At 35.6% G+C, this 23,260-nt stretch overlaps 1 protein-coding gene across 3 annotated transcripts in view; it reads right to left on the bottom strand.

Moving 5' to 3' along the window:
* CSPP1 (centrosome and spindle pole associated protein 1) overlaps positions 1-23,260 on the bottom strand; it is a 136,596-nt gene that overhangs the window by 82,328 nt on the left and 31,008 nt on the right. For all 3 annotated transcript variants that reach the window (XM_011976490.1, XM_011976489.1, XM_011976491.1), the window contains 6 exons: positions 21,646-22,061; positions 14,202-14,300; positions 11,772-11,842; positions 5,698-5,791; positions 3,924-3,981; positions 1,645-1,853 (listed from right to left, as the gene is read on the bottom strand). In XM_011976490.1, coding sequence (XP_011831880.1) covers positions 1,645-1,853; positions 3,924-3,981; positions 5,698-5,791; positions 11,772-11,842; positions 14,202-14,300; positions 21,646-22,061 — 947 coding nt within the window. The remainder of the gene's footprint in view (positions 1-1,644; positions 1,854-3,923; positions 3,982-5,697; positions 5,792-11,771; positions 11,843-14,201; positions 14,301-21,645; positions 22,062-23,260) is intronic.

The following is a 23,260-nucleotide window of genomic DNA, read 5'->3' as shown; positions in this document are numbered from 1 at the left end:
GAAGAGGCAACGCTTAAGTCATGCTACTGGAGTGAGCTTGTGTGTGTTAGAGGAAGGACAATCCAGAAAGAGAAGGCAAAGAGCTACAAAACAGTGTAAGAACAAAATGATTCAGTCTGACTGAGGAAACGAGTGTATTTCTTAATAGTAAAATAAAAGCGACTTAAATACCAAAAGTAAAGTACTGACATAATCTTTAGTATTTCATAAATGTAAAACTTCTGAAAACCTCTACATTAGCACTTCATTACTGATTAGGAAATATCTCTGTATTTCCATCAATGCAGTATTTTTCAGTAGTAAAAATGGCAAAGGCAAATTCCTTTAAATGAATAGAAAGAGATGGCAGCATTCTTGAATGTTCTCACTGTTGTATGTATCTTAACAGGTTCTCCCTTGTCATATACTTCAAAATAATTCCAAAGAACTAAGAAGGCCCTGAAGTTCTCTTCAGTAGGGAATATCTTTCATATTTACTAGCCACTCAATGTGTCTAACCCTTACACTATCCTCACAACAAAGATACATAAACAAAAATGTCAAATAACTGTTATGAAAGGGAGCTGTCATTATCATTAAATCTAATTTTATAGAGATTTATACAAACTAATCCTCACAACCCTGTAATTGTAAACATGAAATAAAATATATTACTACTCCACTTTTACAAATGAGAAAACTGAAGTTCAACAAAGGTGTGGTTTGCCCAAAATCCAGAGAGGAAAGCCAACCATTTCAATCCCTAATTCAATGCTGAGACCACCATAAAATGCTCTGTCAATTCCAATCCCTCCTATTCTTGAGTCAGGAAGCCAACAGATGAAAAACACAAAGCCCCTGGTAAGTACAGTAAACAGAGTTCTACAGTGGGTTAGTAACTAAAAGACCAACTTCTACTGAAATAATATAGTTCAGAAAATATCGATGTTCAAAAAAGTTAAGAAAAACATCTCTAAATTTAAATATATTTTATAATTAATATACTACCAGTGAACAAAAAATAAGCCCAGGTCCTACAAAGAAGAAAGTATAGCCCAGAAAATATCAGTGTTAACAACAGGATTTTCTTTATGTATACTCTATTATAGCCTTTTACCTATAGAAATCAAATCTTTACCCCAATACCTAAATTACAGGTTTTATAATCTCAACACTTTTTATTTCAGGCATTTGAGTTACACAGCCCATAAGTAATCACAGAGAATGAGCTGAAGGAAACAGAAGCTAAATAAAATTATACGTATAAAAGAGCCACATTAGAAACTGTTTCTGCACAAATTGAAGAATTCAATGTTTGCCAAGTGGAAACAACGAAATTGAAAAAAATGTACAACTTTTGTATGTTAAAAGATATCAAAAACAGACATCCCAAAATACGACCTAAAAGTAAGTAAACACTAAAATGTACTTAGTAATTCATTCTAAAGATACAAAATCATCTTTAAACAATAAAATGTTTTAAGAATTTCCCTTATTTTTGTAATAGCAGAGAAAAAAACAAATTTCAGGAGAACTTATTTCACAAAACTGTTAACTGTACAAAATCTCTGAAGAATAACGTTATCCGCTTCAGCACATCCTTCTAAACATAAAATATAGCAATACCTTACCTAATTCCCACACACAAAACATTTAAACAAGCACCTGGGAGACACCATTTCACCAAAGGCGCTGTTGAGTCCACTGCGCAAGTCTTCATTTTGAGAAGGAACGGAATGAACTGATGGGATGGGTGGGACAGATGGGGCAGATAAAGGAGGGAGAGGTGTCTGGAAAGCTATTCTGGGTCTTTCAGGTGGTATCATCTCTTCAAAGTGTCTTGGTGCCACACTAAACTGCTTTAGTCTATCAGGCTAAAATAAAGAAAAAAAATCTGTTTGTTACATATAATCATAAGCTTAAAGGTAGAAGGGACTTCAAAAGACCTCCTATCCCAGCAGGTACTTAAGACAGTCACAGAATAACAGAATTTTACAGCTATAAAAGACTCCAAATATCTATTTTTATTTATTTATTTATTGAATAATGGAATTTTACAGCTATAAAAGACTCTGAATATTTATTTATTTATTTATTTATTTATTTATTTACTTTTGAGACAGAGTCTCACTCTGTCGCCCAGGCTGGAATGCAATGGCACGATCTCAGGTCACAGCAACTTCCACCTCCTGAGTTCAAGCAATTCTCCTGCCTCAGACTCAGAGTAGCTGGGATTATAGGCATCTGCTACCACGCGCAGCTAATTTTTGTGAAGAAGGGTGTTTCGCCACATTGGCCAGGCTGGTCTCAAACTCCTGGCCTCAAGTGATCCTCCTGCCTCAGCCTCCCAGGGTGCTGGAATTACAGGTGTGAGCTTCTGCGCCCGGCCAGATTCTCAATATCTAATGTTTATTTTATAAATGGGTAATTGAGGTTCTCTGAGAAGTAATATACCACCTAAGGTCTCGTTATTGGTAAAGAATTAAGTAAAGACCAGAGTCAGATATTAATTTTAAATATATCTGCAGTATTATTTCTATGTACTAGGACACTGTGCTACTTCTCTAACCGCCATTTCTGTTATCTGTTACAAAGTATTCTGTAAAACAGGGTCAGCAAATGCTTCCTGTAAAGGGCTAGACAGTAAATAGGATTTGCAAGACTACATAGTCTCTTCATAACAAGCAGACTCAGCCATAGTGCTAAAGCAGCCACAAACAGTATGTCAACGAATGAGCAAGGCTGTGCTGCAACAAAACTGTTTTTTATGAAAACAGGCAGCAAAAAAAATTGGCCACAGGCCACACTTTGCTAATCTCTACTTTAGAACATCACTTATATGCCCTTTTCTAAGACTTGCACATCTAAAGTAAACCCAAAAATAAAGGCCTGTTTCCTCTAATTACTTATTTATTCTCATAAATCAACTTGACACTCTATAGGAGCTTCAATTCAAAGATAAAGTCTGTCACACACTAGTGTAACCATAAATACAAAATTTAACATGCCAACATATTACCTTAAAAAGCTCACCTTTTAAAAGGAAACTTTTGACTGATAAAAGAAAATATATTTAGCTTTGAAATTTATCTTCTTTTTTTTCTACCATGGTTATCAGGAATGATTTCTCAGGTTAACCTAGAAGCACACTGTGAGTGATGCTGGTGCAATATTAAACTTTTCCAAACAGATAACCCACAGGATATATTCTCGGCATAAGTAAAAGCAAATCAAAAGTTGCCTATAGGTAAATAATTTTAAGTTGCTGCATCCTTTTTAAGAATGAGCTTTTTAATGAAATTAAAGGTCTTAATCATCATTCAAAGATGAAACAAGACTTGTATTAGAAATAAACACTACATAACCAACTACAGAAAAAATCAATTGTGGTAAAAACACAGAAAAAATAAATTGTGGTAAAAACAATAAATTACCTTCTCTTTACTTAACTGCAATGATGTGAGTAATTCATTCCACTTAATGATGAGAATTGCAAAATTCAAGTAAAAATAAGATTATTATCTCTCTAATGTTACAATAAGTAACAATTACTAAAATGCTTTAAAAATAAAGTCTTCGGTTTTCTCAGAAATCATTCCAATATAAGAAAAGTAAGTGATCAAGATGTATTCAAGAAAAATATTAACATCAATTATAAATTTAACCAAGATAACTCTCCATGGAATAGTATGTGTGAACAAAGCAGAGATAACTAATTTAAAATAAACTTTAAAAAATGACACGCAAATGAAAAAGGAAAAATTATGTCAAGGAAATAACAGTTAAGAGAATTTACACTTTACGAGAACAGTTTTAGTTAATTTTATTACTGTTCAAATTGGTCTACTCTCTTTTTCTCCCAATATTCTCTATCCCCAGCTGCCACCACATTTGAGGATCATCTGATGAAAGATTAAACATTAAAAGATGCCAGAAACCCTTACCGATTTCTCAGGGTCTTGTGCTCCAGACGCTGCAACCCTGAGTTCTAAATCTTTTTCTCTAAACAAAATTAAAGTTTTACATATTAAAAAGATAAACTATCAAAATTATAAATCATCACTGAAAGAAGCTTATACACAAAGTCTATGCAATATATCTACAAAAACAAATAATTCCTTTAACTGACATTACAGCCTTAAATAATACTGAAAGCCAAATTTTTTTACTAGATACAAAGTAAAGTAGAATTCACATGTAACTTAGACTATGTATCTCTAAGCCAATGCCCAGAGTATTTCAAAGACTAAGTAATTCACACAAAATAAAATACAGAAATAAAATCTTTACCTTGCAAAACTAAAAACCTCTTTTAGGGCACACATATATTTTCAGTTAGCAAAAAGAAGGGTAAAAATTTAAATATATCTACCATACTTCCTAATAACAGGGTTTTTTTTAAATGTCAAAGATAACTAACATCAAACAGTAGATATTGGCTTCCTCTGAGATAGAAAAAGGTAAAAACTAAGAGATAACAGGTCTCAAATTCTCTCAAAACAAGATATCTATTCCTAATTTTGTTGTTGCTGTTGTTGTTGAGTCAGAGTCTCGCACTGTCTCCCGGGCTGGAGTGCAGTGGCGTGATCTCGGCTCACTGCAACCTCCGCCTCCCAGGTTCAAGCAATTCTCCTGCCTCAGCCTCCCGAATAGCTGGGACCACACGTGTGTGCCACCATGCCCGGCTAATTTTTTGTATTATTAGTAGAGATGGGGTTTCACTGTGTTAGCCAGGATGGTCTCGATCTCCTGACCTCGTGATGTACCCGCCTCAGCCTCCCAAAGTGCTGGGATTACAGGCGTGAGCTACTGTAATTTCTAATTTTAATCTATATTTAAAATTTCTAATTTTAAACTCTATTCCTAATTTTAAACTATAATATTTCATAGGTATTTCAACAAGAAAGACTATAAACAATGATACCTATATACAACATAAATACTTGTGATTTATCATTCCTGTGGAATTGAGGAAGCCATTGAAGTTTTTTGAGCAGGGCGCCAGTTTGATTAGTGTATTTTTTGATAGTTAATAACATAGTGTGCTGGATCTATTGGAGCAGGGAGAAGGGAGTTGGGAAGACTAGTTATTAGTTAGGAAGCTATTGCTGCAACCCAGGTCAGATGTAGAGAGGACTCATCCAAGGTTAATGGCTCTGAGAATAGAAAGAAGGAGAGGGCCTCATATGAAGTGAGTAAGAAAGGACAAGGAATACAAGTCATAGTGAGATTTTGAGGCTCCATTATTGGGCTATTAATAGAAAATGTAGAGGGACAGTTGGTTTTGAGATGCTCATTTGGGATGGAAATGTTAAATTTATAGGATACAATTTTTTTTTTTGCACGTATGTGTGTGTGCATACCATTTCATATGGCAAAAAATACTTTTATATTTGTTACTATATATGGGATAATCCAGAGGGCGTATCTGTAACATTAAATGCTACCTTAAATCAAAAACTGAAGAAATCAATGAAGGAAGTAAAAGGTCTATCACAGAATATACAAATACTCTCACTTGCAACTTATGGCCAAAACAACAACAACAACAAAAACTCTCTTGGTATTTACTTTCCTTGTTGATTTACCATGTAGAGACTAAAATATAAGTGATTTACAAATCAAACATCATATTAGAAAGACAACCCCTTATTTAACCATCTACACAAATGCATTTTAAACTCAAAATATCTCTTTTAAATGCAAACCTTTCATTACCGTCTCTTGTTCCTCTGTTGCTCAGCCATTTGTTCCAACAGTTCTAGTCTGTATTTCTCTTTCCTTCTCTGAATAAGTTCTCGATCTTCACCTCCTAGATAGTGGTATCAGAAAAATGCAATCTTAACTCTTAAGCATCGTATGCAATTAGAAAGTCAAGTCCTTAAAAACTCTGTCTTAATTGTATCATATAATTACTGAATATGCAAGAAATACAGAAGGAAAAAATCACATGAATCAGTCCTTCTTCAATTATTTTTGTAATTAATAGGTACCTACTATGTGTCAAACACAAGATACGGTAATCATGCCCATGCCTCTACCAGTAGTCAAAAATTTTCCTAAATAACAGAATATTCTTATCCCAACCCCATTTTTCTAACAATCTAAGTAATATTTCCATTAATATCTTCCATAAGTCTTATAAATTTAACATTTCAATCCCAAATGAGCACCTCAAAATCATCTGCCCCTCTTCATTTTCTATTAATGGACCAATACTGGAGCCTCAAAATCTCACTATAACTTGGATTGCTTGTCCTCTTCTATTCTCTTCATATGAGGCCCCCTCCTTTCTATTCTCAGAGCCATTAACCTTGCATAAGTCCTCTCTACATCTGACCTGGATTGCAGCAAAAACTTCCTAACTAATATCCAGTCTTCCCAACTTCCTTCTCCCTGCTCCAATAGATCCAGTACACTATGTAATATTAACCATCATAAAATACACTAATCAAACTGGCACTCTGCTCAAAAAAATTCAGTTCTGCAGGAAAAAATATAAACCTCTCACCCCGGTATTCCTTACACAAAAATTCAGCTATTCAAAAATTTTGAATGCAGAGAAGATTATTATTATTGCATATGTTACCACCACAGAATAACCTCTTAATCTAGATATGCAAGATCTGGAACACTACAAAAATCACAGGGTATCAAGAATGCAATTGAAACAGCAATTTCTGTACTGTCTTCATTACTGGTCTCCAACCATCAGTGGGCACACAGCATCTCAGTTTGTCCATTAAGCACAGATATCAGCAAAAGTGAAGCTCCCATAGAGGTTACATGAATTACATTAAGATTAATAACTGTGTTTTATAATAAAAGTAAATATTCCCATTCCACTTCTGACCATGATAGAATAACCAACCACAAGACTTAACCTCACACTGTTTAAAAAACAAATAAACAACAACAATAACAACAAATTAGAAAAGTGGACAAAATACACAAAGTAATTGTTTTCCAGACACTGGACAAGAGGTAGTACAGAACTGTAATACCTAAGGGAAGGAAAATAGATGAGGTGAGCCCTATAATCACTCAATTTCTGCCCAGATGAAATTTCCAGACCACAGATACAGGTAAAGAGGTAAAGAGAACCCAAAGAGGGCCAGGAAACTGAGCTAAATTGAATAGATAAAGAGCAAAATTCAGGAAGGCTAAAATGGCTAGAAGTTATGGAGCAAAGATCCAATAGGAAGCACAAAAAGAGCTCCAGAAATCCACAGGAGGTCCCTTCAGACTTTGCAGTGTGCTAGTTTGTGCATTCACAGAGTGAAATTCCATTTGGCCTGGCAACAAACTAAGAAGGGTATGCAAACTGAACAATTCTCAGACCTGAAACAAAGGAGAAAAATTCAAGCTCCAGCCAGCTATGTTCTTGGTGGTCTTTCAGGGAACACGTCAGAAAGGTCACTCTGTAGTAGTAAGACTAAACTATTCTCTGAAAGGGAAGCTACTCTAGAGGTCCCTAGCTAAGTTTAAAACTGAACTCAGATCAAATTGGTCTTTAGTGAGGGAGAAGGAAAGGAAAAATCATTTTGGAAAAAATTCAGACTGCAGAAGCAGCCTGCTTGAAAAGTCACAGCAACAGACAAAAATAAAACAACCTGGGGGAAAAAATAAAACCTCAGACTGCACCTGGACAGATAAGCAAGGGTCTAGCACAGAGCTCTTTGTTCTTTGTCTAATTAGTGAACTCCCAGGAAAGTTTCCACCTCCTTTCAGGCATATTCATAGTGGGAACTTGCATGGGGGTGGGGCAGGGGTGGCTTATGTAAAACAAACCCAGTTATACAAACAAGACAAGCAGCTTTCTGCTTGCCTAGAGAGGTACCCAGAGCTGTATAAGGTAACACGAGTTGCACAGATAGTTTTACTGATAAGTTACTCAAACTGCTACAGAGATTGTTTCTTATAAAAGCTTTTCAATTCAGCTGTAACCCGGCCATCTACTTAGACTCCCCTCTTCCCTGCAGAGAGCTTTTTTTCTTTCACTTATTAAACTTTCGCTCCAACCCCACCTTTGTGGCTATATTTCTTAGTTTTCTTGGACATGGGACAAAGAACCTGGGGTAATAGTTCAGACAACGAGAAACTGCTACATTAAGGAGCATGTGTGAGACTGCAACATTAGTAACAGAGAAATGTGACAATGGTAGGCAAAATTTTTTAAAGATGGCTACTACGTTCCCTGCTCCCTGCTGAACCCCTGTGTAATTCCCTCCCCTTGAGAATGGGTAGGACCTGTAACTTACTTGTATACAATAGAATATGGAAAGGTGGAAAAAATATTTGCAGATGTAACTAAGGTACTGAATCAACTAATTTTGAAGTAATTAAAAGGGAGATTATCTTAGGTGGACCTGATACAATCAGGTGAAAGCCCTTAGAAGGAATGGGCCCTTCCTGAATTTAGAGATTCCTCTTGCTGGCATAAAGTAAGTAACCATGGTAAGGAAGCCCACATGGCAAGGAACAGCAGATGGCCACTAGGAACTGTGGGCAGTCTCCAGTGGGTATCCAGTAAGAAGCCAGGGCCCTCAGTCATATAGCCACAAAGAAATGAATTCTGCCAACAACCTGCATTAGCTTAGAGGCAGATTCTTCCCCACTCAAGCCTCCGGTTAAAAAGCAGCCTGATGGATACCTTGATTATAGCCTTTTGAGACCATTAGCAAAGGATCTGTTCAGTAAACCATGCCCAGACTTGACCCACTGGAGTTGCTGCCTGAATGCAATTTCCATATGTTCACTAGAAAAACTGGGATCAAACAACACAGAAGACCTAAAAGAGATACTTTTGTGACATTCAGGCACAAAACATGGCCCACATTCCAGACTTTCAAAGCAGACTATACAAAGCAAAAGCTGCAAGCTATGGTGAAGGGACAGAAAATCAGCTTGGACGCAATATCCCACACTCTTACATAGCAAAGGCTTGTTACTGTTAGGGGAAGGGCAAAAAAAAATCTGGTGAAAAATCTGATGCAAAACCCTCCTCAGACACAAAGAAGAGTTTAGCTATCATCCTGGGCAAGGACAGAAATGTTGAGAAAGACCCATCCCTGAGGCCCAGATGCACAGGACCAGTACAGCATCAAGTAACAATCAACAGCAATATATTGCTGAGAAGGGGGAAGTGTGGAGGAAGAGATGCCCTCACTGTCAAGGACATGAAGGTCTTGCTGAAAACTGGGGAAAGTGCAGGAACACTAAGAAAATCCCTCTGGCACTCCAGGCCTCACGAAGGACAAGATAGAGAATTCAACACTTCTCTCTAAGCAATCAATAGAAGCAGATAAAATTCATTAAGGATATACAAGACATGAACATACAATGAACTAACTTGATTTAACTGACACCTTTTTTTTTCTTTTTTTGATACAGGGTCTTACTCTGTCACCCAGGTTGGAGTGCAGTGGCACAATCACGGCTCACTGCAGCCTCAACCTCCCAGGCTTAAGCAATCCTCCTACCTCTGCCTCCTGAGTGGCTAGGACTACAGGTGCATGCCACCACACCCAATTAATTTTTTTATTTTTTGTAGAGACATGGTCTCCCTATGTTGTCCAGGTTGCTCTCAAACTCTTGGGCTCAATCAAGTGATCCTCCTGCTTCAGCCACCCAGGATGCTGGGATTACAGGTGTGAGCCACCACACCCAGCGTTAAATGACATCTATAAACTACTATACTCAACAACTGCACCATGCACATTCTTTCAAGTACACACTAAACACTCACCAAGACAGACTATATTCTGAGCCACTCAAAAAAAAAAAAAAAAAGTCAAAGAAATTCAACAAACTTGAAATAACTGAAATTAATCTAATTATATTCTTGGATCTTAAGAGGCTTAAACAAGCAGTCAATAACAAAAAGACAGAAGGAAAATTCCCAAATGAATGGAAATTTTTAAACATACTTCTAAATTACCTATGGTTCTCTTATAAACCCTACAATACATTTGTTATTTAGCTCTAAACTAAATCAATGATCTTACTCTTTAAATAAAGAAAAGGCCCCAAGTGACATCCTTGGGGCAAAATTATAGGAAGATAAATTTCAGTTCAATTGAAATAAGAGTATCATAACAATCACAGCCATCTGAAGATGGAATGTCCTGTCTCTAGGGATAATAAATTTCCTATAGGTATGTACAAACATAGTTTGGGGGGGAAAAGATCAACCACGAGATAAGTCATTGAATTAAATGACTTTAACAGTTTGTTTCAAATGTTAAGAGTTCATTGTCTTACCAAATATTCATCTATAAATCCTGGATTGCATTAAACTCATGCTATTCATCTTTAAAAGGTCAGGATACAATAATCCTTTTATTGATAAAATTATTTATCAGTAGGCTCTCAGCTCAGAAAGACATTTCTCTTATTTTACCATGTTTTATAAAATACATCGGCAGGGAACAGTGGCTCACGCCTGTAATCTCAGCACTTTAGGAAGCCAAGGCGGGCAGATCACTTGAGGTCAGGAGTTTGAGACCAGCCTGGTCAACATGGTGAAACCCCATCTCTACTAAAAAAATACAAAAATTAGCCAGGCATGGTGGCACATGCCTGTAATTCCAACTACTCAGGAGACTGAGGCACAAGAATCACTTGAACCCAGGAGGTGGAGGTTGCAGTGAGCCAAGATTGTGCCACTGCACTCCAACCTCAGTGATAGGGTGACACTCAGTTTCAAAAAAAAAAAAAAAAATAAGAATATAGCCTTTTAAAATAAAATAAGTAAATAAAAATAAAAGAAAAAATATAGACTTTACATGGTACTGATTAAACTGGTCAATTTTCACCTACAGATAATATACTAGAATAAAATTCTAGGTGGCATGCTATTTTTCTCACAACAGTCATTCACAAGGGAACAAAAACCTGAGAATACAGTGCAATTATATGTCTCTAAACCAGTATTTAATTTACTGTTTTTACGTTCAATGAATCTAAAGTGTTATTTAATTTCTTCATATACTTTACTAAAACCAAATTTCAGTTCATTTTTTTCTAACAGTTTTCACACAAAGAACAGACCTCTTTTCTATTACACATTTAAAGGTACAAACCAGAAACAACGCTCTCCTCACAGTTTCTGGTATTAAGTTGTGACAAGTGTCATATAGCAAAACAAGCTTATATTCAGCAATGGCTTCTAATAAACAGAAAATTTAGACCATCATCATGACTTGAACAAAACACCTTCTCAGAAACTACATGAAAAGAACAAAGGAAAGAAAGGTTTAATTTGTAGAAAATAAACTAATATACAAAGCAGTTTTGTACTAGCTGAAGAAACTAGAAAGAAGAATTAAGGAAAAAACTATCATATATAAAACAAAATTTTTTAAAAAGCAGAATGTAAGAAACAGCCACACTGCAACAGAATGCTAATAAAATATGGAATTAAAAGCTCATTACTGATTGGTAATGATCAATCCATTTTGCAAAGAAAAGATTACTGAAACTAATAATTTTATTATCACCTATGGAAAGCACATCAGTAAATAATTTAACTTTAAAATTATACATAGATGTGTTCATGAATATCATGAATAAAAATACAAAGATATATAAAATTTTAAAAATACAAAATAAAGTTATACATAGAGCTATATAAGCTAAATGATTAGCATAGTATCTAGCCATAAAGTAAGCACTTACAAATATTTTCTACTATTAGTAAAAATAGTATTAATCATAACACTGAGTGCTCACTAAAAAAGGATTATAAGACACTCTGTACAAGTCTAACTAATTGGAAGTTTTGTGCCTACCAAAGAGCATCCCTGCAAAAGGACTACAAGTATCTTGATTAGCAGATTTGGATGGTTCATTGTCTGAAGCACTAAAGAAAAAAAGACAGAGAAACAGAGTAAGTTAAAATCCAGATAATTTACAGGCAGCAAAATTTTAGAGTAAAATGTAGATATGAGTGATTAGCCTTTCAAAGTACTATGGACATTATAATATTTACAAATTTTTAAGGTTAAGGTAAAATCATGGCATTCTATCTCTTTATACAGTGCAACTCCAATGTATTCAGGCCTAAAAAAAAAAAAATTTTGGCCAGGCACAGTGGCTCACACTTGCAATTCCAGCACTTTGGGAAGCCTACATGGGTGGATTGCCTGAGGTCAGGAGTTGGAAATCAGCCTGGCCAACATGGTGAAACCCTGTCTCTAATAAAAATACAAAAAAATTAGCTAGGTGTGGTGGCAGAGGCCTGTAATCCCAGCTACTCAGGAGGCTGAGGCAGGAGAATCACCTGAAACCAGGAAGTGGAGGTTGCAATGAGCCAAGATAACATCATTGTGCTCCAGCTTGGGCAACAAGAGTGAGACACATCTCAAAAACAAAAACAAAAATGTTCAGCTTGCTTCACTGGCTATATAAGTTCTCAAATAAAATCTTTTTCAGGCTGGGTGTGGTGGCTCACACCTGTAATCCCAGCACTTTGGGAGGCCAAGGCGGGCGGATCACCTGAGGTCAGGAGTTTGAGACCAGCCTGGCTAACATGGTGAAACCCCATCTCTACTAAAAATACAAAAAATTAGCCAGGCGTGGTGACGCGCGCCTCTAATCCCAGCTACTCAGGAGGCCGAGGCAGGAGAATCACTTGAATCAAGAAGGCAGAGAGCCAAGATCGTGCCACTGCATTCTAGTCTGGGCGACAGAGTGAGACTCCGTCTCAAAAAAGAATAAAAAGAAAAAGAAAAAAGAAAAGTGCACATAAATTTAAAAAAAAAAAAAAGAGAGAAAGACTGACCTATGCACACACTTAGAAAAGATCATCCCTAAAAACACTCCTTCCTGGCCATGCACAGTGGCTCATGCCTGTAAGATCCCACCATGAGTTTGGGAGTTCAAGACCAGCCTGGACAACGGAGATCCTGTCTCTAAATTAAAAAAAAAATTAAAAAAAAATTTTTTTTAAAAAACTAGGCAGGCATAGTGGCACATGCCTGTAGTCCCAACTACTCCAGAGGCTGTGGTGGGAGGGTCACTTGAGCCTGGAAAGTCAAGGTTTCAGTGAGCTATATCATGTCACTGCACTCCAGCATGGACAACAAAGCTGTCTCCAAAAAAAAAAAAAAAAAAAAACCCTCCTTTCTTGGAAGACTGAAACAAGGGGAAAAAAATCCTCAAAGGAAACTTAATTGATTAGAACGAAACAGCAAATTATCTTCTTGCAAGCAGTGTTTATATATTATTTTTCTTAGAAAAAATAGGCATCTTTCTTGACATATGACATCATATTCACTGTATACTATAGATTCAAAACCATTTATCCTTATGTACAACACCGGAATGCCACCAAAATGATAAAAAACTGTAAGTAGAAAGAGAACATAAAGATAAAATACATATAATTTCCTTTCAACACGACAGAAATATATACGAGCACTAATTTTACAAAGTAAGCATAAAAGCTATCTACTTGATAAACTGAAAATCAAAAATAAACTTTTGAAAGAAAAATTCACACCACAGGAACATTCCCAATTTTTTTTTTTTGAGATGAGTCTCACTCTGTTACCCAGGCTGGAATGCAGTGGCACTATCTCAGCTTACTACAACCTCTGCCTCTGGGGTTCAAGTTATTCTCCTGCCTCAGCCTCCTGAGTAGCTGGGATTACAGGGATTATTACCAGGGATTAGAGGGATTACCACGACTGGCTAATTTTTTTTTTTTTTTTTTCCTGTATTTTCAGTAGAGAGGGTTTCACCATGTTGGCCAGGCCAGGCTGGTCTTGAACTCCTGACCTCAAGTGATCCACCTGCATCGGCCTCCCAAAATGCTGGGATTACAGGCATGAGCCACCGGGCCCAGCCACATTTTCAATTTATTTCCAGTCAAGTTGCATCACCATGACTCTAAGATGTTTTAAGTTTTTAGTCCATTAAATTATACTTATTTCTTTTATTATTTCAGACAAATTTACATACTTCGTAATGATAAGGACATCTTCAGAACACCCTGGCACACTTTATAACCAAAAACTTGTTCTTTAAAAGAATGCTGTAAAGTACTATCAATTTTCATTTAGTACTACCTCCTCATCCTTTCTTTTCCTTTAATTCACTTCTAAGAAGAAAGGCTGTTAATTTACTATACCTTTCTACTTTTTCAGTTAGCCAGTTTAAGGCACATTCTGTTTCACAATGTAATAACTAAAGGGGAGAATTTATATTACATACTGTACCTTTTATTTTCAGCAGATGAAATTCTTATGTTTGACTGTTCTATAACATCCCCATCATGTTCCATAGGAGGCACATTCCCTCGTCTATTCCTGTGCATCCTTAAAAACATATTAGCTTATAAAGAATGTTCCACATACAGACCTTCTTATAACACTTTGGTGGTTTTACATTTGATGTTGGCAACATTAAAGGGAACAAAGTGTTATAATGAAGTTTTACCATAAACACATTCTAAAATTAAATAGAATTTGTATGATCTGCTGGTTAATGAGACAGTAAGAGTTTAAATGTAATAATCTTTTCTAAAAAGATTATAAATTATTTTAATGTACTTTCTATAAGTTTTGATTTTTAAAACTACAAATATACTAACACTTTTTTATCATTCTATTTAAAAGTGAACCGAACACCTACTGGGTATTCGGACACAGTCCCTACACTCACAAAGATTATAGTCAAAATTCAAAATGAGAACATTTTTTAAATCAAAATTCATAGCGTCTGTGAATTATTTCATTGTATATATAACCTTCTTTTTTTTTTCTGAGACAGAGTCTTGCTGTGTCGCCAGGCTGGAATGCAGTGGCGCGATCTCGGTTCACTGCAACCTCTGCCTCCTGGGTTCAAGTAATTCCCCTGCCTCAGCCTCCCAAGTAGCTGGGACTATAGGCGTGCACCACCACACCTAATTTTTTGTATTTTAGTAGAGATGGGGTTTCACCCTGTTGGCCAGGATACTCTCGATCTCCTAACCTTGTGATCTCCCGCCTCGGCCTCCCAAAGTGCTGGGATTACAGGCATGAGCCACCGCGCCCTGTCATAACCTTTTTAACTTAAAAATACAGCAGCAGTCTGTAAATTAAATCAAATATAACAAACCATGACATTTGCTAACACTGTAAATCACAGGAAAGAATAAATGTTACTGATAGGCGAATGGAAAACATTAACAGGGAAAATGATTAGCTAACTTTACTTACGAGGTCATAAACAACAAAAAGAAAGATTAGCATGTTTTCTATTTTCTTCTTTAAAAACCTTTTTGGAAAATAATAATGAATAAATGTTTTTCAATCAATCTTTTTTCCATTTGGCAAACACTGATTTTATTTTTAGCTTAATTTCTCATACCATAGAAACCAACATGACTTTTTATACCAATACTTATCGGCGTTCATGAAAATCAGCATTTCATAATCATTTCAAAGTTTCTTTACGTGGCTGTTGAGTTACCCAACTATACTGTCTTTCTCAAGAGGACTATTACAAAGAAATATGATTGTTAAAGTGGTATTCAGTATTTTAGGTGAATTTCATTATCAGATTAAGAAAAATGGCAATTTTCCGGAAAAAAAAAAAAAGAAACTTCTCACTCTCCACAGAACCAGCATATAAAACTCTTTCTTCACTTGTTTCCATCATACAAACCACTGTCAATATCATCTGTGGAGAAAACACTATTTGGAATTTTAATCTTAGTAACTATCACATGGCATAACGCATGAATGGCTTCCATTTTTTAATCCATCACACATCACACACACACATTCATCACACACACACATTCTGATGTGTGAATGACATATCAGCTTAGTGTCATTCCCTACTTACACCACTTAACAAACAGGTAAATACAAACTCAAATTCAAATTTGTAATTAACACTGCCAGGCAACCAGATTTAGTTATACTGGATCTTTATATATAATGCCAAAAAGTGTTAACAGAGCAGGCCTGAGACTGCCTGTCCTCAGAAAAGCCTGACTATGTAGTTGACCCTTGGCTGGCACCTGGGAATACAGATTTTGGGAGAGTTACAACCACTGGCAGAACTGATAAGAGCAGTTCACTGTGCTTAAACTGCACAAACTATAGTTTATGCTAAACACTTGCTTTTCTTCAGGAAGTCTGGAATTTTGGTACATGCCAGGTACAGGATGCCTATGTAACCATCCCACAATAAAAACCTTGGGCACCGAGTGTCTAATCGCTTTCCTGGTAGACATTTCCTTATATTGTTACAATTCAATGCTGGAGGTAGTAAGCATCTCCTGTGTGATACCACTGGGAGAGAACCCTTGGAAGCTTGTGTCTGGTTTCCTTCAAACTTTGTTCCATGTGCCTTTTACCTTTGCTGATTTTGCTTTGTATCATTTTGCTATAATAAATTATAACTGTGAGTACAATTATACCCAAAGTCCTTATGGATCCTCCTAGCAAATCACCTAGAGGTTTTCTTGAGAACCCACGACGCAACACAAAAAGCAAATTCCCTGGTGTAGTAAAGAGGTATCTATGCCAAAAAAAAATTATATATAAAAATAATTTATTTATATACATTCTTTAATAATAAATCTTTATTTAAAAAATCTTTAACAGAGGCCAGGCATGGCGGCTCATACCTGTAGTCCCAGCTACTTGGGAGGCTAAAGTGGGAGGACTGCTTGAGCCTGGAAGGCAGAGGTTGCAGTGAGCCAAGACTGTACCACTGCACTCCAGCCTGAGTAACAGAGTAAGACCCTGTCTCAAAAAAAAAAAAAAAAAAATTAAATAGAAATGTAAAGTTACACATTCTTAAAAGCATAACTTGGGGTCCCAGAATTAAAGGTCACTGAGATATACAAAAGCTTCTTCTAAAATTAACATAGGGCTTGTGGCTTCCTTCATTACTAGTTAAGTTTTCTGAAGATAATATTTAGACTAATAATTCTAGCTTATCTTTACATCACCACTGCACCCAAGGTATCCACACTAAAAAATCTTTGACAGGCTCTTCAGTGTATACAGATAGTAAAGCAAACGCCATAAACACAAGAGGTCATTTTCCAAGTTCATTCTAAATTAATTTAAGAAATGATTTTATTTATGTATAAGGTTAAGGTCTGTTTGCTAAAATCTACAGCAAAATCAAAAGATTTCCTACTGAACAGCACATATGAAAAGATATTCTAAGGTATACCCTTCACTGAAGAAAAAAAAATCATTTACAAGATTATAAAAGTCCACTTTGTTACCAACAATTACAATAAGATCGAGACTGAAAAATGTGTAAGAGACTAAAAAAGAGCAGAAATAAGATTTCACTAAAAAGATAAAATCCTAGGGATACTATTCAATTTTATGAAATGACACATGATTTGTTTATCTTTTTTAAGTCAAGGAAGAATTACTGTTTACAAATATAGATTTTATATATATATATTTTAATTACCAATATAAGACCTAAAAAAAAGAAACCTTGAAGGGAAATTAAGCTGAAAAGCCAAAGTATAGTTTGGAAAGTTAGCCACCTTATTCTCTATTAAAATATCCCTACAATTTTTATGGCATTTCCTTCATTTACTAAAAGTGCCCTTTATATTTCTAATAAATTTAGCATTTAATCACCCTGAACTACTTCTGTTAGTTCACTTAAACAGCTTTTATGGTCTCACAATTTATTGTTGTAACCTTTTCTGAACAAAAAAAGTCCTCTCTGAAGAAAGCAACTAGTATGAATCAGCAGTGGTTTTAGAATGGTTACCTCTTTATTCAATCATCTCAACATTAAAGGGAAACAGACAGACAATAATATCCAAAAGTAATGCACTCACCTAATGTCTAAGAACCATCTGATTCTAACCAAAGTTCAGGGGTTCAGTTTAGGTTCAGTTTGTCCCTGGAAGCCCTTTCTGTTTCACTGTGAGAGTACCAGATTAAGACTATCCTTGTGACCCAGAAGTAATCTATCTAAATACTCTCCCATCAAATTACTAACCAGGTCCAAGCCTACTTAGTTTCCAATATCAAACAAGATTAGGCACGTTCCAGGGTGGTGTAGCCATAGAAAATCTACCTAAATATTCTATGGCTTTTAATATATAGGTTCACTTATCACACCTTAATATATTGGGTTTTGTCAGAAAGGGACAGAACTCATAACTTTGAAATGCAAATCAGATATGATTCAGGGAATAAAATAACTGCAAAATGATTTCACCATCCTACTAACTAAAAAAAAAAAAAAAAAAAAAATTTTAAATGAAAAAAAAATTTCTCTCCCTATTTCCTTGAAGACATGAGTCAACAACTCTAGCTGATCAGGTAAAAATCTTAATACCCAAAGAAACCAGGTATAGGGTACAGGCCAACTTTATCCTAAAAATGAACACATGTTAATCTTTAAAAAAAAAAAAAATAGAAGCTAAAGAAAAACTCTGAGATGTTAACTGTGGACAACCAGTTTTCTCTTTGTTTTCAATTCTTTCCCAATTTTTATATTTACTTTGGTAGCACTGTTTTCTATTACCAATCCCATCTACCCTGAACCTGGTTTCTTTGGGTATTAAGAAGTAAAACTTCTTTTACTCATTAACATTGGTTAAAGTAAAACACAATAAAGTAAAATATTAACTTCTACAATTCAAGTTAATAAATAAGACTAGGATTACTATATTTAAATAGAGCCTATAAATTTCAAAGTATCTTAAGGACATGCTATTACATTCTACTTTAGAAAGCTCCTAAAATATGATAAATTTTACTTAAATTGGTAAATATGAATAAATAAACAACACATATACACACACAATGCAACTGTCAATTACAGTGTTAACCACCTTGTTAATTATTTAAGAACACTGTCAGTGATTCATGATACAAATTTAGGAAGGTAACATCATTTTCTGAGAAAAGTTTTAGCTTTCCCATATTTATTTATTTATTTTGTTTGTTTGTTTGTTTGTTTTTGAGACGGAGTCTCGCTCTGTTGCCCAGGCTGGAGTGCAGTGGCCGGATCTCAGCTCACTGCAAGCTCCGCCTCCCGGGTTCACGCCATTCTCCTGCCTCAGCCTCCCAAGTAGCTGGGACTATAGGCGCCCGCCACCTCGCCCGGCTAGTTTTTTGTATTTTTTTAGTAGAGACGGGGTTTCACCGTGTTAGCCAGGATGGTCTCGATCTCCTGACCTCGTGATCCGCCTGTCTCGGCCTCCCAAAGTGCTGGGATTACAGGCTTGAGCCACCACACCCAGCTAGCTTTCCCATATTTAAGTATGGGGAAATATTTCATTAATAATTATGGTATATGAAAAAAGTAAATGTTTATAGGGTAGAGAAAAATTGAAACCAAAAATAAAAAATTATTATAAACCAAAACTAGAATTGACCAGATGCTGACTTTTAGGAAAGGAAAAAAAAAAAAAAAGAACAAAGAAAACTTAGAAGAATTAAGGAAAATTAACTGTGCACTTCTCATGATACATTATAATTATTTTTTGTCAAGAACTTCTGATCAAGATTGCACAGTATGTTAAGAATAAATGCTTGGAGCAAGAGATGAAACTCAGTTCCACATTTCTTTAGTCTCAAGCTTTTCACAAATACAGTCATTTCTCCTATCAACCAGTTGATTTATAAACTACTGAATGACTGAAATCCTTTTTTATTTTTTTTGGTGGAAATAAGGAATCTACAAATCTGAAGTAAATCCGATTTTAAATTCAATTCTTAAAGAGACACATAAGAAAAAACACTTGGAGATGTCAAAGTTGATATAATAACAAAATAAAAATACATAAAATATGATTTATATATTGAAGAAACACTTTAAAGTATTTAACAAGAATTATTCTCACTCAACCTCATGTTTAATCTATTCTTAAATAGTATTTGGGAAAGTTTATATAGAAGGAATTTATTTTATTTATGGGATACATAAGAAGATATGATAGTTCTCAAATAGAATGATATTCATTTGTCAGTTCACGTGTAAAATTATCACAGGGTATAATTATAAAAGTAATAGATTATAAAAAACAAAGAAGCTACCATTATAATATGTTTCTTAAAATTCCAAACTTAAAAAGGTATGCATTACATTCACCCTAAAGGTAAACAAATATCATAAAGGGAAAGGAAGTTCTCATGTACAAAGGAGACATCATCACCAAGAGTTGAAGAGTACTTGCAGTTCCCCAATTAAGTTATTTTAGTTTAGTCAGCCTTTAACTACCTTCATATATAAGCATTTTCAAATATAACATTATAGGATTTGGAGAATTTTCTAAGTATAAACAATTAGATTCAGATTAGAGAAACTATAATTGCCATTTCCAAATTTTAATCAATCAAATTACCTAAATCAGGTAAATATTAAAAGTATTGTGTGAGGACATAACAGCTACAGAATGTAGAAGACAAAGAACTGTAAAAGCTTTGTATCGTAATAGTTAGAATAGCAAATGTACAGCATTACCCCTGAAAATTTTTTCTAAAATACTTAAAAACTAATCTATTTGGACTAGTAAATAAAGCAGGTCCCAAAAGCTGCTCAAAATGTATTAACACTTGTCAAGTAAACAAGTCAATGACAAGTATGAGACCATAAGGTATTCATTCCTAACTCCAAAACAAGTTAGGTTAAACTATGGCAAGTATCAATGTATGATAAATACAACAATAAACCCTCATTGTAGCAGTTAAGAAATTATAAATACTGTCACAAAAACATTCAAAGGAACTGAAAACCATCTGAAAATCTGACTGAAAAAACTTATGACTACAGGAATAAACTGTATTTAATCTATTTTAAGGTATCCTTTTTTCACACGTTTTATGTTATTTATTTATTTTTGTTATTGCTGTTGAGACAGAGTCTTACTCTGTCACCCAGGCTGGAGTGCAGTGTCGTGATCTCCACTCACTGCAACCTCAGCCTCCCCGGGTTCAAGCGATTCTCCTGCCCAGCTTTCTGAGTAGCTGGGATTACAGGCGTGCGCCTCCATGCCTGGCTAATTTTTGTATTTTCAGTAGAGATGGGGTTTCACCACGTTGGTCAGGTTGGTCTCCACCTCCTTACCTTGTGATCTGCCCGCCTCGGCCCCCAAAGTGCTGGGATTACAGGCATGAGCCACCAGACCTGGCCACATTTTAATATATGAAGTCAGAATAGCCAATGACCTGGTTTTATGTTAAATTATTGCAGACAGTTATTTTTCCCCTCATCCAAGAGCACTATGAATTGAGAAAACTCTGAATTCTGGCCTCAAGGTTTCTTTGGACACTACTGGCAGTATGAATTTGGACTGTGAACTTGAATCAGTACCAATTTACACTTCAAATTCTCAGGGAAGGCTGTTTGTATCTTTACTCTCCACTCACTGACAAGGTTGGGACGTGGGCGTTCCCTCTCTGTCCCTTTCTGTGGGGACAATTCACATACTTTTACATAATGGGTGTAGCCTTTCAGTTTTCCAACTTTATAACACGGCCGCCACCTTGAGTGTTTTCTTTTTCCCCTCAGTGGGACATAAAATAATGATGCATCTTAAAACTGACAGCAACTTAGAATTAATTATGATAAAACTGCTTCTCCCTACTATAATGATAAAAAGTAACAGCAGCAAATATTAACAATTAATTTCCTATATTAAGCAAATAAAGAAAATAAAAATGAAGTTGTAAATACCTGTCATTTGTATATACTCTCAAAAGTCTTCTATCAAAATCACTTTCATATCTAAACCTCTCATCCATTTCTTCACTTACTTCAGGATCTTGGTCTGGTCTATGATACCGTCTATCAAAAACACGATCCTCATTAAATTTGTGAAATCTTCTATCTGGAATGCCAGCCTTGCTTGCAAACCTCTGATGTTTTAGGTTGGAAATGCCTACTTCTTCATTTGCTTTTTTAATAATTCTTCTATTCCTTACTTCGAGTTCATCATCTAGTCGTCTTTGGTTCAGAAGTTCTTCATATGCCTCTGAAGGAGTTAAGACATCTTTTCTAGGACCCTCTGAATTTTCGCAAGATGTCTGTTTTTGTGAAGTTAAATCAGGCTTAACTTGACCAATAGGTTTTTTATTTCTTTGACTCTTGGGCTGTTCGATTAAAAAAGAAAAAAGAAACAAAACTTGATGAGAAACTATCTCTCATAAGGTAAACCCTCAATTTATACTTAGTCTATCATTTTAACTCTGATGTTTGTTTAATCACGCATATATATATATATGTTTTTACATGAATGTTCATATAAGCTTTACTTGTAATAGCAAAAGCCAGAAATAACTCAAATGTCCATCAACAGGGGAATGGATAAACAAGCTGATACAGCCATGCAATGGAATATTACTATGCAACAAAACTGAATGAATTATCCATACATTCAACAACACAAATGAACCTCAAAATAATCATACCGAGTGAAAGAAGCCACACCCCCAAAACTAGTATATCCTGTATGATCCATTTATATTAAATGATCAAATGTAAAGTAGTCTAGGGTGATAGAAGTCAGGTCAGGAAGATCTGGAGACAGTGTGGGAATGAGTGGAGGACAGTGAGGACACACAGATTCCAAAAGGTCCCAGAACCACTTTGGGGGATATGAGATAGGCTCGTTATCTTGATTGTGGTTTACATATTCTAAAACCCATCAAATTGTACAGTTTATGAAAAGTTAGTTTATTAAATAAAAATTCTAGGTGGAGGCCAGTGGATTGCTTGAGCCTGGGAGTTCAAGACCAGCCTAGGCAACATTAATCGCCCATATATTTTTTTTAGAAAAAAAAACTTGAAGAAAATTTTACCTTTCTGTGGCATGGCACGGAGGCTCACGCCTATGATCCCAGCACTTTAGGAGGCCGAGGCGGGTGGATCACGAGGTCAGGAGTTCAAGACCAGCCTGACCAACATGCTGAAACCCCATCTCTGTTAAAAATACAAAAATTAGCCAGTTATGGTGGCAGGCACCTGTAATCCCAGTTACTCCGGAGGCTTGAGGCAGCAGAATCACCTGAAGCCAGGAAGCGGAGGTTGCAGTGAGCTGAGATTGTGCCACTGCACTCCAGCCTGGGTGACAGAGCAAGACTCCATCGCAAAAAAAAAAAAAAAAAGAAAGAAAAGAAAGAAGGAGAGGATAAACTAAATGTAAATTCCTATCCTAGGAGATATTACTTCAAAATATTTCAAATTAAATTCTCAACACAAAGGATACAGAAAGTGGTAAATGTTTTGAATGGTTTGGCCCCAGATACATCAATCATCCTTCTTTTTTTTTTTTCCAGACCAGGTTTCGCTC

Source organism: Mandrillus leucophaeus, unplaced genomic scaffold, assembly GCF_000951045.1.
Source record: "Mandrillus leucophaeus isolate KB7577 unplaced genomic scaffold, Mleu.le_1.0 Scaffold167, whole genome shotgun sequence".
In the NCBI taxonomy this organism is placed as follows: Eukaryota; Metazoa; Chordata; class Mammalia; order Primates; family Cercopithecidae; genus Mandrillus; species Mandrillus leucophaeus.
This window is presented reverse-complemented; position numbering and strand designations above follow the sequence as displayed.